Here is a 14,688-nt window from a genome sequence, read left to right as displayed (position 1 = left end):
AAGGGAGTCCTTTGTACATGGAAATTTTGAGAATTTATCACTTTCCTGTTACAAACAATGATGTTCAACTACCCTACTCCAAGTAAAAGTATGTACATTCAAATCATAAATAACCTTTGATAATTACTTAATTATAATGATAATGTGCCCTCCTTCTTAAAACTAACATTAGGTCATGAATTCATGACCTGCTTTCACCATACCATGCAATACAACGTGCATACTATGTAGAAAAATGGGTAATTACAAGCCTTTAACAATAGGTGATTGTGATCTAATTAACCAACTTAGTCACTTAGTCGACGAGTATGTGTCGAATGTCGTATAATCGGTTGCACCATGCACAGGCACACCATTACTCATTTTTTGCTCATGCGGAGCTATAAGAAAGATATAGGCAGGCATGCATGGTTATATAACTTGTATGATACAATTGGTTCAAATATAAATTCATACTGTCTTTTAAGTTGGTTTGTATTCTAATTTATAAACAATTCATACATGTATGTTCTTATACACACACAACTTGTATCATTTAATTAAGCACACATGCCAATACATATCTTTAACCATTTATCACTAATTTTGCATTCGTATGTAAGAAATATATAATTATATATAAATAAAGTACACATTAAGACAAATTTAACAAGATCACAAATGACAATAATTTACCTTACATATAAATCACAAAAGACCATTAGAATAACTTAATGCATAAATTGTGAAAAAAACAAACAAACGAATCATCTAATAAATGATCGAGCTAGCTTATCATAATACAAAGCCTTGCATTAGTTGCATAGTTGTACGTTAAAAAACTCACAATTTGCAAAAATGAGCACAAAAAGAATAACCAAATTAGAAACCCTAAAAATCACTTTTTACGATATCCAACACCATAGACATTTAGGCAACTATATATAGCTTTCCCCCTCTACTATATGTATACCTTAAAACCTAAACACATTTCCTTTTATCTCTACCCTATCATCTTTTTAACTATTTCTTCCCTTTCATTCTCAATCACCAACATTATCTATCTCTTATCCTCTCTTGTTTAATTAGCTAGCTTCGATCATTCTTCTTCTACGATACGATGAACACCAACACGATGGAAGACAAAGTGGGCTCGGAGTTGGCTCCACCACCTCCGGAACATCTTTGCTATGTTCGGTGCAACTTTTGCAACACTGTCCTCGCGGTATATATATATATATATGACCAGAGGCGGGGCTATAAATGCTAACACTGAAAGTGGCCCGGTGCAATTTTGTTGAATTATGACCTAAAATCAATTTTTTAAGGAAAAGTATGTTACTAAATTAAAAAGTCGGGCCCTTTTATAGTAGTTTCACTTAGGGGCCCTGTGCGGTCGACCACCCTGCACATGCTCAGAACCACCCCTGTATATGACTAACCCTCACCATTCATATTTTCTACGTCGTTTCATTTAGCTTAGTATTTAATTAACTACCTAGCTACTTAATGATTATTATCATGTATGAAAAGAATATGTATGTTTTAAACGAGTCAAAGACTTTCTCATGTTATTAGTTAGACAATAGTACCATATATAATTGATGCTTACTTTGTCGGACATGAATTTTATCACATTGACTGTACAAGTAACGTGACAACTAAAGTTGGACGGAAGATGCTTTGTTACATATACATTATTTAACTAAAGTGTTATTATAATTTTCGAGTGTAGGTTGTGATTCCATGCAAGAGGTTGTTGGACACGATAACAGTGAAATGTGGGCATTGTAGTAATGTATCTTTTCTGAGCACTAGGCCTCCTCTCCAAGGGCAATGTCTTGACCACCAAATCACCCTTCAGGTAATAATTTTTTTTTTTTTTTTTTCACCCTTAATGTTAATCAATCTATCTAGATAATTACTTTGTAGTTCAGTTATAATTTATATATCTTTGTTCATGATTTATGAAAATTGACATACAAACTTTGATTTGTAAACTAATATTAACTCCAAGTTGAAATTAATTGCACAATTAGCCTAAGATGCATGCATCATGCATGTATAAATATTGTTATATTGATGGAAATAAAATTATTGTACGTGTTGTTCGTTGTTTGTGCTAGGGGTTCAATTTCTTGGAGAAACCAGGGGGTTTTTGCAGCACCATTGATCATCACAGCAACAAGAAAAGTGAACCATCTCCTTCGTCGTCATCCACCTTAACCGAGCCTGTTTCTCCAAGGCCATTTGTTTGTAAACGTATGTTTTTATTTCCCAATCTATTTACATTTATTTATTCAACTTTTTATATAGCCTAATTGTGTGTTTTATATAGCTTATTTGTCGGTTAAGGGTTACTTGGTATGTTTTAGCTTGGCCACACAGTGTGGTCAGTCGCACACAAAAGTTACTTGCTTAGAAATTGATTCTTTTAGTTTTTACTAGAATGAAAATTATCTTTAAGATTTTATAAGCTCTTTTGATCATTAGCCAGAAGATTTTGTTTAGATCTACGTCTTTTATACTAATTGAAATTATTACTTTTAATTTGTCAATGAATGAGTTTATATTATTATCTAATTAAGTTATTATAGCGTGATAACTGATTTATGGAATTGAATTTTTATTTATTGCAGCTCCTGAGAAGAAGCATAGGCTTCCATCCGCTTATAATAGATTCATGAAGTAAGCATCAAAATTGTACACTAAAACTTCATTATCTGTAATAATTCATAATTCGTTCATGCATATCCGGAATTAAATGTCATATTGAGGTCGAGATTTGATCTAGTAATGTGACAAATAAACCACGTACTTCTTCTGATTTGTTAGGGAGGAGATTCAGCGCATCAAAGCAGCAAATCCTGAGATACCTCATAGAGAGGCTTTTAGCACAGCCGCAAAGAACGTAAGTTAACTACTTTTCCATCTCTTTTAACATTTTTAGGATGTTTTTGAATAATCTCATCCCAAATCCTTGAATCCAATTAAACATTTTTAAGATGTCAAAAAAAAAAAAAACATATATATATATATATATATATATATATATATATATATATATATATAGGACTATCTATCTAAGGGATTAAATACGACTTTTAACTACTGATTTTCTCCATTTCTTTGCTAAAATTAGATGATTATGAATTTCTTTAAGAAGTTCTTGTACGATACTAGATAAGAATTTCTATTTGCATGCTATAGACTATAGCATATAATTTAGCATTATTGTTATTATCATACAAAGTTTATTTTAAAACTAGCTAGCAAGTAGCAAAGATTGTTATTCTGTACTTTTAATGTTCCTAATTATATCAAAACTAGATGAAGCCCGTGCGATGCACGGTTTGTTTGATTTTTTTTTTTTTTTTTTTTTTTTTTTTTTTTTTTTTTTGTATTTATGAGCCTTCAATTTGTTATATATTTAGATAAAATTCCTAATATTAAAAGATAATATATAATATTTAATTAATTTAAACTTAAAAATCTCATTCGCCAATTTTGCTTACATGACATTTGAATTATTTAATTCTAAAAGAAATTAATAATCTCCTATTTAATTGGCTACTACTAAGATTTATAATCTAACATGGCGCACTAAGAAAACTAGATCCTGTGGCTCTCTAAAAACTCGGGAAAAAACTCCCTTTTATATATATATATATATATATATATTAGATTATTATTTTAAAGAATTTATCCACTCTTTTTATATACTATATACTATGTACTGAGTACTAATTCAAAGTGTGAAGATTACTACGTAATGGATAGGTTTATGAGTTTATAGAATTTATTTAATAAGACGGTCAAATTGTTTATGGAAGAAGCGTTTATTTTGTTGTTTCTTGAACAATAACATGATAAATAAAAAAAAAAATACCACCTCCATTACATATTATGTGCAACTTTGAAATATTTTATATCTCACAAATAATACCTAAAAGTTGCATATAATTTGTAACAGAGGTAGTACTGTAGTAGTACAATAATTATTACTTCGTAATTGTTTGTATGTGATAATGTTCAGTGGGCAAGGTTTCTTCCGCACACTCCAGCTGGGTCACTTGCGGAGAGCAGCAACCCCAATTAAACTATAAACTTCCTACGTAAGCACAACTCCCATTTCTTTTAAACGCATTTTATTTTTGTTACAATAGTTTTCGCGTTTACTATTATAAACTACATCAACGTGACAAGTAATTCTAGGTCGAGTATTTTTTACTAACTTTGTGTTTTTTATTTTCTGGTGCATGATATGCAGGGAAGAGGATGCCTTCTGTTTCGAATCAGACGGCTATAATATATATGGTTGTAGTAGGGCAAGAAAGAAGTAGAGAATTAGTTAGTACACCTTTGTATTCAGATCATCGGATCGTCTTGTTTTATGTTGACAAATATGAAGTTTGTCATTCTAATTATGTTTCAGTTTCACTGCCTGTAACTGCATGATGATATTGCTAATGCAGTCGTTTGTTGTAACTAATTAAGGTTTAACTGTTTAAGCTAAGCTACTTAAGTACTTTAAATGCAATATAAGTTTATTATTATGCAGTTATTTTATTTGAGCTGTCTTTTCCATAACTTCATTGCATAACACTTCAATATATCTAATACGAAGTAATAGCTTAGTAGTTTACTTTTCACATGGGAAGCATAAATAGCATTGTATTTTGTTGAACCAAAAATGAGAATTAAAAAAAAAAATAAAAAAAAAAAAGTTTTTTTATGTAGTCACATCGTTACAAAAGGTAGACTAATATAACTTTTGACCCCACAATCTAATGGTTGGAATAATGGTGAACTATTAATAAACGGGTTAAAGCTGCTTATTAAAATGACTTATTCTCATTGGGTGCTATTTTTTTTTTTTAAAAAAAAAAAGTTCATTGAATACTTCATTTTATGGAATTAAGGCTTTGATTGATTGATTAAAATTAGTGGTTGGTTTTAGATGTATAAGACCACAAATGATTTTAAAATATCCACAATAACTTCCCTTTCCATCCTTATGCAAACTATTTTTACATTGTTACCTGAAGTGATTGATAGATAGGGCATGCATATAAGTCTGGTGGACTACTGATATTATCAATCCCCCCTAACTTGTTCGTTTCATACATTGGTCTAATATGATTAAACCCAACCCAACCCCACCAGACCTGTTCATTTCACAAGTTGGTCTAATCGTTTCACATGTTGGTCTAATTTGATTAAGACCCCCGCCCGCCCGCCTAATGAAGGCGGCACAAGTGAGGAAGGTGGATCAAATGAAAAACTAATAAACTTGTCCATTGATCCATAACTTTCTTTCACCTTGGAATTCTAAAGCAAAGAGCAGAATGAATGAATCAGGAGGCATCGTAAGTATAGAACAGTTCAAAATTTTTAAAATTTAATTACATAAGGCCATACATAGGGAGTGACATGAAATCAGATACTTACAATTCATTATCAAAAACATCTGCCATTAAAAAAAAGCAGCAGCATATTCAAAATGGAAGCAACAACACTGTACTGCCTTGGTTCATTGCAACAGCCAGCAGGTAGCTTCTTTACTGTAAGGTAAACTGGAAAACAAGTTTCAAGTTTTCGGCTTTGTACAGTATCACTCACTAAGCACGGCCCAACTCTATTGCTTTGGATATCATACATCGCTTGATTACTGCTGGCGGGAAGTACCATGTTCGGGCATTGCAAAATTTTAATTCGACATCAAGACTGCAAAAAGTATCAACATAGAATCAGTCAAGTTTGTGTTCAAAGTACTGTCAAGAATAACATGCAAAGTTATTCAATCACGACGAAAAAATTTGGCTAGAAAATTCATTCCAGTTCATGTGACCTTTTCCCTTTCTTTTTTTCTTCTTCCCTGGAAAGCTAAATTCAAGAGCTGTCCACTGCAATGTTGATGTCCCATAAACTGACAGTTGCTAGGCATGTCTAGTTCACCTTTGAACGAAAAATACTTATTTTCTTCATTAAAGGTTTATTTTCCTTAACAAATCCTAAAATATAAACCTGGATGATCTACGTAAGCATAATGAATTAGTGATATGCATTATTGCATAACTCATCGATGAACACCATGAAATTTAACCAATAACAAACAGATTTCTATGTATCTTGGAGCCTACATGCCTGTAATAATAAAAATAAGCTAATTTTAGAAACAAAGAAGTCAAGTTTAAGGCATATTCATTGCACACAAGGATGCTTGTAAGCACCAGCATCGCAGCACACAGGCAGCAGAATGCATCGTATTACGTTGATCAATCAAGCAAGATGCCATCAATTATCACAAAAACAATCTGACACTATGGTATCACAAAATGCTAACCAAATTAAAAATAAGAACTAGTTGAGCTAGTTTTCTTCATAGGATACCTTTTTTATAAAGTTTTTTTCCCCTCCTTCCCATGAGGATGAAAAACACATGAAGAAGAATTAACACTGCCAGGGCACTAATCTTTATGGTTACATTAGAAAAGGAGAACTATGTCCAAGAAAAAGTTTTTACTCATTAAAAAACCTTGAGCGTTGTCTGTTGTCTCAGTGAATAGTCAGAAGTTAGAACCATGAATCTCATTTTTAGTCAAGATAAAAGCTAGGATGCTACACAAGTAACCTTCCTTTTGTAGGCTTAAACGAAACATATTCTTATTGAAGGATCTAGATGATGATGATGATGATGTTCAGTTGTTCACAATAACATAAAGACAATATGAGACCTAGTGAATTAAACAATGCCGTACATGTTTGACCAGTGATGACAGGAATGATGGGGAATACAAGAATTAACAATTATAGAATGATTAGTGATTGAGTAAAAGAATACTAACATGACTCTACAAGCACGATGTCTTAGAAACATAAATCAGCTATGATACGCCAGCATATAATATTAAATATGATAATGATACCTAGGTTTCCATAAACCACCTGAATAGACGGCCTACAAAAGTGATACGCATTAAAAAAAAAGGAATTATAAGCTCTGATTTTTGTTTTATTCTATTAAAAAGCCACTTACAGGTTCCCTACCACGTCGTTGCTTCGTTGGCTTTTGTGGTTGCATTAGTTGAGTGAGGCAAAAAGAATACAGAGAAGTTTTCCAGTTTCCACAGACAAGGTGTATTATTATTATAATGAGGATGACTCAGAGATCGGAAAAAAAAAGCACCATTTCACAATAAAAATACCAAGTTGATTACCCACTAGAAATTATGATTCCATACTTGCACAAAGGGAATCTAAATAGGCCCGGGTGACCACTTCTCAGAATGAAAGTTAGTGAAAGACATCTATGGATCTAAATGTGTCCCCCTGACCTCTTCTGACGTCAATTCTGCTAATACTATATTCAATATACATGAAGGCCAAGTATTGAAACTCATACAAAGTGAATGAGCCTCAGTTTTGCCAAAAAAAAAAAGAAGTGCTTTTCTATCAATAAGACGGAGAAGGTAGTATCTCGAGTAGCTGTCAGTTTTTTTTTTAAAAAAAAACACGTCTACACACGTGCCACTCTTAGTATGATACTTTTTCCCCCATAAACCTCGTATTTTATGATTCTAGCATCAAGTCAGGCTTGTGACAAAGCAGCCTATTTTAATAATAGCCATTGGAATTTGTTAATTGTGCATGCTAATTCAGCAGCAAGGAATCAATAAAGATGGCAATAATTATGTTTTTTTTATTAAGTAGGAACGTCACATACCTTAATGCATGCACTGCCCTTCAGAGCAAGAAAAGGTCCATATCCACTTTTTAAGAATAACTTTGTTTATCCTGCTTCATTTTCAGTTGAGTGTTTTTGCTGCTCAACTCTTTGAAGATTCGAAGACAGTTGAAGCAAGTTAAGGATGATGCCACGTTCCTTGGGATGGTGACAATCAGTGTTCCTTAAACCCGGCCTTGAAATGCCATCACTTGGGAGATGAAGACCAACAGTGTTGCTATTGTTATGATTGATCATGGTGGGTCCATCCTCGTCAGCGTCCATTGAATAGATTCCAGGTTCATGAGGGCCACTTGCTGAAACTTTATTAAAAATGCCAGCTGAATGGTTAAGAGAATGCCCAGGATTCGAATCTGCATGGTTGCCTCTGTTGGTCAGTGTCGCGCTTGCAGTTTCCAGCAACTGGCTTGATATACTATGTGATTGAGCTGACAGAAGAGAGAGAGCACGACTAGTTTGCTGAATGCTGGATAAAGTTTCATTAGTCGGTTTTGCAAAGCCAGCAATGTCGTCCTTAACATTTGCAGGAAACTTATTTATTTTCTCTCCTACACATCCCATTTGGAGAAGGAAATTTGAGCTCTTGATGGAATTATCAATCCCCTCTTCATACTTACTCGGACCAAGATAAACACTAGGCATCACTTCAGGAAAAGCAAGTGATGAGGAAAAGTCAATTATCCCACTACCTGCAAATTGTAGTATATTATATGGTGAAAATTCTGATACAAATGAGAAGCCCCACTAACATTTGTTCATTCAAAAAGGGGTGGAAAAAGAAAGACAAATAGCTTCATAGAGTTTTGAGTCTTCTGACACAACTTTATACTCAAACAAAGGGTTGCTAGTGAGAAGCATAGGTAATACCAAGAGATATAAGCTTGAAAATTGGTAACTTTAGAGTAGATCAATTGTATACGTTAAGGTTCATCCTTTATTCGTCTCACCATAGTGTTCATAATACAGTTAAAATGGTTTAGATTATATAATGCAGCATAACAGGCCCTTGCCACAGTTTTTTAAGATTCATTATTTTTAGAGAACCTTGACCATTAATGAATATGGGGAGCCACTTTTAAACTGGTTGGAAAGACATATATCATAGAATAATGATGCTACATCCATACAACACAAATTATAAAAGAAATAGGAACAATTTCCTGATATTCTTACATGAAATTTGGCAGATTATTGTTCATAAAATTCACAACAAATCCATTTGACAAGTAATAAAAAGGCTTTTTAGTGGGTAGCTATCAGAATTTTTAATTGGGAGACGAGACATTGGGGAAATGTTCATGTTGATCTTCATGACTGTAGCATTGAAGAGTTGGTCAGCTCACATCAAATATAAAAGTACAATACCTAGACCACCCAAGAAGTAAATTATTAGGGGGCTTATGACACTCTATATAAATTATGTCATCTTGATCAAATATCCTCAAAGTATGCCTAAAGTATAGAACATCTAGAGCTTCATAAAATGGCTGAGGAAATCCGCTTAATTTTTAAGATCATTATCTAAATTAGCTTTGCACTAAATTTCAAAAGATGCTGCCTAACTGGGCTGACTAGATTCCTCAATCTACTTGGAGCCTAAGTAAGTCAACCTCGCAACTACAATGCAGAAAAGTAATTTACCTGAAAGAAAGAAGCAAAATGAATACGAAGTAAAAGAAAAGATTCTTAAACAGTGAAAGACCTTCTATCATCCAAGTCATTTATCACTTCAGTAGTTCAGTGTCATCAATAAAGCTTTCGTAGATTTATAATTTGAAAAAATGCATAAGCAACTAACATGTGATTTAAAAAGCTGCTAGTTATTACATTCAACAACAGCAATTAATAAAAAAACTGTTCTGAGCTTAAACTGCAAAGGAGTAATTATATATTTTGTAAGAAATTTTTTTTATGACAATCTTCTGAAATAATGTGAGCCTTTAAAACTTAAAAGACATGTGACATAACATTCATGAGTTTTCAGGCAAGTTACTGGCAATTATTGCATTGAGTCAATAAGGTGGATGAGGCATTGTGCACATAAATGTTTGGATCTTCAAACAAAACTATCAAACAGTCAATTGTTTTTTCATAGTTCTCATATAAGGTACTCAATTCCCAAGTCCCCACATCTCTAAATTTGCAGTTACACTATATAAACCTATATCAGAACATTATTTCACAACAAACACATGTTTGGCTGATAAATATCAAATGAATATTACAAAAGTCTCAAGTCTAGATGGGTACATTTTATAGTTACTAAATATAACTCATAAAGAGCGCTTGTCTCACCTGGTTCAGAAGCAAGCTGAGGCTTCCTTCGACGCTTATTATGAGCAGAAAGACGCCTACGACAACTACGTTTGATGTCGTCAAATTCAGCCAATAGATGAAACCTGGACAATCCTATCACCGGTAAGTAAAGAACAACGCAGTTTTCATAAACCCAAAGATGATCCCAATGAAAAATGAAAGAAAAAAAGAAACAAATCAATTTAGGATCTAAAAGGACAAGACTGGTAAAGGGTTGTCTAGATGAACAACACAGATAGTCTGGCAACACTTGCAAATTCAAATAAGACATGTAGCTGACCTTGATAGCTCAAATTTTAATCTACAGCATTTGGCATCTTAATCTAATGCTTATACCATTCACTAACAACCCCGTATTATTTTCATGTAATGGCAGAAAGCTGATATATTGTAAAATATATGTACTATTGTACTGCATATCCAATACTGATCTTCAGAAAAAAGATTAAAAAAGAGGGGGGAAGGGAGGGGGGGACCAACAAGACATACCCTTATAGCATGGAATCAGAAACCCCGAAATTGTTTTACGTGAAAGACAGCATAATCTGTTAATGAATGGATGCAACTCGTTTAACATGTATTTCTCAATAACATAGAAAACAATCTACACACTATTAAGTACTCATACTTAAATGTTGCAGCCAAATCTGATTCAGTTTGGATTTAGACATCAACAAAACTCAAGCTGACAACCAATGCCAATATCCACTGAGATTCATTCCACAAGAAATAGAATATTACTTACAGACAACATGGTTAATTGATTTATCTTGGAAATGAGGTTTTGTCCCCTAATCAATAAACTAATTTGGGGAAAATAAAACTTGTTAATGTACAGCTCCAACACAAATCTTTCATTAAAGTATCAATGAATCATCTTCCTCATTGACTACGATTCTTATCATATCGCGCACCTATCAGCAGGTTCTAGATTATTATTCTACACACCTATCAATAGGTTCTTAATTCAGACAAGAAATTCTGAAAATTCAATTGCAAAACTAAATACAAACTATGTGTATTCATATGTTAGCCTAATACCATTATAAAAGTAAACTGAAACAGTATAAAGAAGGCAAACCTGCTACATTGTTGACAAAATCTTTGCTCAATCCCATCAACAATAACTTTAGGTGTCTTTGTATGAACATCACAGACCTTATGCCGCTTATAGTAGCTCTTAAAAGAGCTAAGATCCTTGTTACAACCAAGAACTTGACAATTGGAAGATCGATTAATCGACATCGAAGACCGAGCTTTCTTTGCCGGAGAAGACAGCATAACAGATGATTCAGCTGCATTAATTTTTGACAATTCACTATCTTTATCAATCCCACCATCTTCCAACCTACCCAACTTCAAATCAACAAGTGAAAAATCTTGTTGATGATTAGATTCTTCACCAAATTGGGGATAATCTGTGCCAATTTCATCACTGAAAACCTCCCCACTTGGTTCACTAGAAATTGAATATGATTTCCTAATATCATCAGGAAACCCCAAATCCATAAAATCCATTCTCTCAAGTGCTTGAGTATTAGAAATTAATGGGTAACTTTCAACATTAAACATGGTTTTAATTTCACATCCCATATGTTTCCAAGAATCCATCACAATTGACCTGCAAATATCATATAATTCTATGATTAAGCATCATCAAAACAAAATCCCAAAAAAAAAAAAGAAATTATCAGCAAAATTATAAAATAAACAAATACCCACCAAAAACACTCAATTATTTCATAATTTCAACTCAAAATTGACCATTCAAACCCCAAAAAAATCATATTTTTTCACCAACCCAATTCATAAATTTGAGTGATTTAATATAATAAATGGAGAAAACCCAATGAAATTAAAGAAAAATTGGAGATGGGTTTTGCACATACCGTAGTTATAGTGAAGCAGAGGAGAAGATGGAGTGAAATACAGAGCGTAAGAGAAAAAAAGCGAGGATTTTGTTCTTTAAAATAAAGAAAGTAAAAGATAGTGAAGGAAAGTGGAGGCAGATTTCTGAGAAAATCTCATTGGGGAAGCATGTCTCAAGGATCTTACATGTCCATCACTCTCACATATATCACTTGAGAATTAACTTATAAATTAACGGTGCAAACAAAAAATAATTGTGGACAGTAACCACAACATTGCGTGTGGTGGTACCCAACATATGAGATCAAATTTCAATTTAATTTTAACCCTTTAATGATAAGGAGTACTTTATATCGAGAAGAATAAATTAAAGTAAAAAGAAAAGGATGTTTAAGGATTGATTTACCCACTAAATTCAGTTAATGAAGAGATTGAAAGGTATAGAAAAAACAAGATTAAGAAATAAGATTGATACTAATTCAGTTAATTAGGTGGAATGTCAAAATTCTGTTTCGTTTGAGGATACCCTATGGAATTAAAGATATTAGGGCCACAATACCGGGCTTCGCCCATTAAAGAGGCAGATGTATGTCCACTTCTAGGTAGGGCCCACTAATATTTGTGTCCAATAATTATCCTTAACCACAACATGTTTTATTCAACCCACAATAGAACTTAGGTTTGAATTTTCAACACCTTTTTACTTAGGTTCTAGATTCTTGCTTATAGGGGCGTTATATAGCATTGTGAAATGTTTTAATTTTTTTTTTTGGACCAATATGAATGCATTATTGGTGTAAAGTAATGAAATTAGAAGATATCATTTTTACTTTGGTGTGTTCATAACTTCATATCAATCCTTGTTCAGTTGTTATTGTATTGTTTTAGCTATATGAAAAAAAAAAACAATAATGGAATCTAATGGCATGGAATTGATTTTATAATAATCCTGTTCGTTTGAGAGTCTCAATGTAATTAGTGTACTTGTCAATATAGGTAAGAATAGTGGTGAATAATATCTTTAATTATCAGTAAGTATAAATTATTAAAAGTTGATATTCAAAAACTATATATTGAAACGATACTGACAAAAACTTATGTAATTATGTTTAACCTTATGTATAGATAATAATCAAAGTAATATACGTGAAAAATGCGAAAGTTAAAATGGGGCACTTAAATATCAAAGGGAATTGTGAATGTATACTTCTATAGTTTTATACAAGGGAGTAGATTACAACCCTGTGTGTGAGATTCAAATGATGATGCACTAATTTGCTACTTTGGATGTCATATTATAGTGTTTACGCACTTTAGATAGGTAAACTCGGCATTTTCCTATTGTATTTGTATTTTTTTTTATTTTTTTTTTGAGGAATATTCGTAATTAGTCTAATTATCATGATAGCCTTTGCTAATTTAAGCAAGGCTTTCTCAAAAAAATAAAAAAAATAATAAAAAAGAGGCTTGTGTGTTGTAGTCCTTTTGGAGTTTTGGATAGTTCAATTCTTATGTTCTAACCAACTTACACAGTGATGATAACCCTTCAATTCTTCACTTAAAATCGTATCTAGTTTGTTGATATATTTTTTCCATGAATGTCAAGATCCATTTTTTTTTTATTGTCTATTTCATCTTACTTTTGACCCACCATACAATGTACTAATAAAAGGTTTTGTGTAGAACGGACTCACGTGAGTCTGGTTTATAACTATAAAAATAATGTAACGCGCTTAAAATCTGCCTACACCAATTTTGATGTTGTATTTCTTACAAGATTATCTCTGCTGTAGTCTGTCAGATTTGCGGAAGAACAATACTCAATAATCATGTTGACGACTTTCTGGTCATCGTCAATCCAATAATGGAAGCCTTCGTAATGTTTTCATGGTCTAACGACTTCAATAGTCTAGCTTCCACACATAATTCCTCAAGATTTTCCAAGACTCTTCTTTTCCTGGTAATACTTTTATCTTACTCCAAGCAATTTCAGTACCTAATCTAACAGTGCCAGTTCCTTCTTTGATTTCTTCAGTGAGTGGTGGACGGTACTACATGGGAGGAGTTGATAGGATGGGTGTTTGGTTTTTTTTTTTTTACCTGACTAATATAATTTAATACCTGACCAATATTATCTAATATCTATCAATATTATCTAAAATCTGATTTTTATAATCTAATTTCTGACCATTATAATCTAATTTCTGACCATTGTAATGTAATGTCGGACTATTATTATTTAATTTCTGACCATTATAATTTAATATCTAACCATTATTATCTAATTTATGACCATTACAATCTAATTTCTGACCATTTTAATTAATTATCTGACTATTATTATCTAATTTCTGAGCATTTAGATTTTTATTCTTCAAATTTTTTTTCTTGTTTGTATGACCGGACTCACGTGAGTCCGTTCTACACAAACCTTTTACATGTATTAATCATATTTTTTTTAAAAAAAAAAAATCATAATCCACTACTTACGATAAAAATTATGACCGTAAGATTTCAAATCCATTTCTTGTTGAACCCAATTTCAAATTATATAATATTTTTTGTTAAGCATTCGTAATTGAGATGACATGACATGTTTCTTGTGCATTAAGGGATGGTTAACAACTTAACATTGCTTGCCACAAATGGAAATTTATCAACATGTCCAACTACATGTCTCATTAAACACATAATGCTAGTTACTGACAATTAGGTTCATGTACGTGTGCACCTTATATTACAGCCCCTTCTAAATTGATTGAAATGAGTTTGGCTTT

General features: G+C 32.4%; 2 protein-coding genes across 2 annotated transcripts; one reads left to right on the top strand and one right to left on the bottom strand.

Annotated features, from left to right (window-relative positions):
- The first annotated feature begins 693 nt into the window (after positions 1 to 693).
- Positions 694 to 4,514, top strand: LOC110696172 (protein CRABS CLAW-like). Its single transcript, XM_021873489.1, has 7 exons — positions 694 to 1,204; positions 1,715 to 1,843; positions 2,106 to 2,241; positions 2,619 to 2,667; positions 2,815 to 2,890; positions 4,016 to 4,094; positions 4,250 to 4,514. The coding sequence occupies exons 1-6, from the start codon at positions 1,100 to 1,102 to the stop codon at positions 4,076 to 4,078; spliced, it is 558 nt and encodes a 185-aa protein (XP_021729181.1). The 5' UTR covers positions 694 to 1,099; the 3' UTR covers positions 4,079 to 4,094; positions 4,250 to 4,514.
- Positions 4,515 to 5,355: 841 nt separating this feature from the next.
- On the bottom strand, positions 5,356 to 12,204 carry LOC110721644 (squamosa promoter-binding-like protein 6). Its single transcript, XM_021900841.1, has 5 exons — positions 11,932 to 12,204; positions 11,124 to 11,663; positions 10,022 to 10,125; positions 7,706 to 8,415; positions 5,356 to 5,706 (listed from the first exon to the last, which is right to left on the bottom strand). Exons 2-4 carry the CDS (start codon positions 11,651 to 11,653, stop codon positions 7,772 to 7,774), a joined length of 1,278 nt encoding a protein of 425 aa, XP_021756533.1. The 5' UTR covers positions 11,654 to 11,663; positions 11,932 to 12,204; the 3' UTR covers positions 5,356 to 5,706; positions 7,706 to 7,771.
- Positions 12,205 to 14,688: the final 2,484 nt, after the last annotated feature.

Source organism: Chenopodium quinoa, unplaced genomic scaffold, assembly GCF_001683475.1.
Source record: "Chenopodium quinoa cultivar QQ74 unplaced genomic scaffold, ASM168347v1, whole genome shotgun sequence".
Lineage (NCBI taxonomy): Eukaryota > Viridiplantae > Streptophyta > Magnoliopsida > Caryophyllales > Amaranthaceae > Chenopodium > Chenopodium quinoa.
This window is presented reverse-complemented; position numbering and strand designations above follow the sequence as displayed.

Coding starts and splice junctions, on each gene's coding strand:
- LOC110696172 (XM_021873489.1), top strand. CDS start 1,100: ATGAACACCAACACGATGGAAGACAAAGTGGGCTCGGAGTTGGCTCCA. Junction 1,844..2,105: donor ACCACCAAATCACCCTTCAG/GTAATAATTTTT, acceptor TGTTTGTGCTAG/GGGTTCAATTTCTTGGAGAA. Junction 2,891..4,015: donor TTAGCACAGCCGCAAAGAAC/GTAAGTTAACTA, acceptor GATAATGTTCAG/TGGGCAAGGTTTCTTCCGCA.
- LOC110721644 (XM_021900841.1), bottom strand. CDS start 11,653: ATGGATTCTTGGAAACATATGGGATGTGAAATTAAAACCATGTTTAAT. Junction 10,126..11,123: donor TTTTGTCAACAATGTAGCAG/GTTTGCCTTCTT, acceptor AGGATTGTCCAG/GTTTCATCTATTGGCTGAAT. Junction 8,416..10,021: donor TCAGCTTGCTTCTGAACCAG/GTGAGACAAGCG, acceptor TACAATTTGCAG/GTAGTGGGATAATTGACTTT.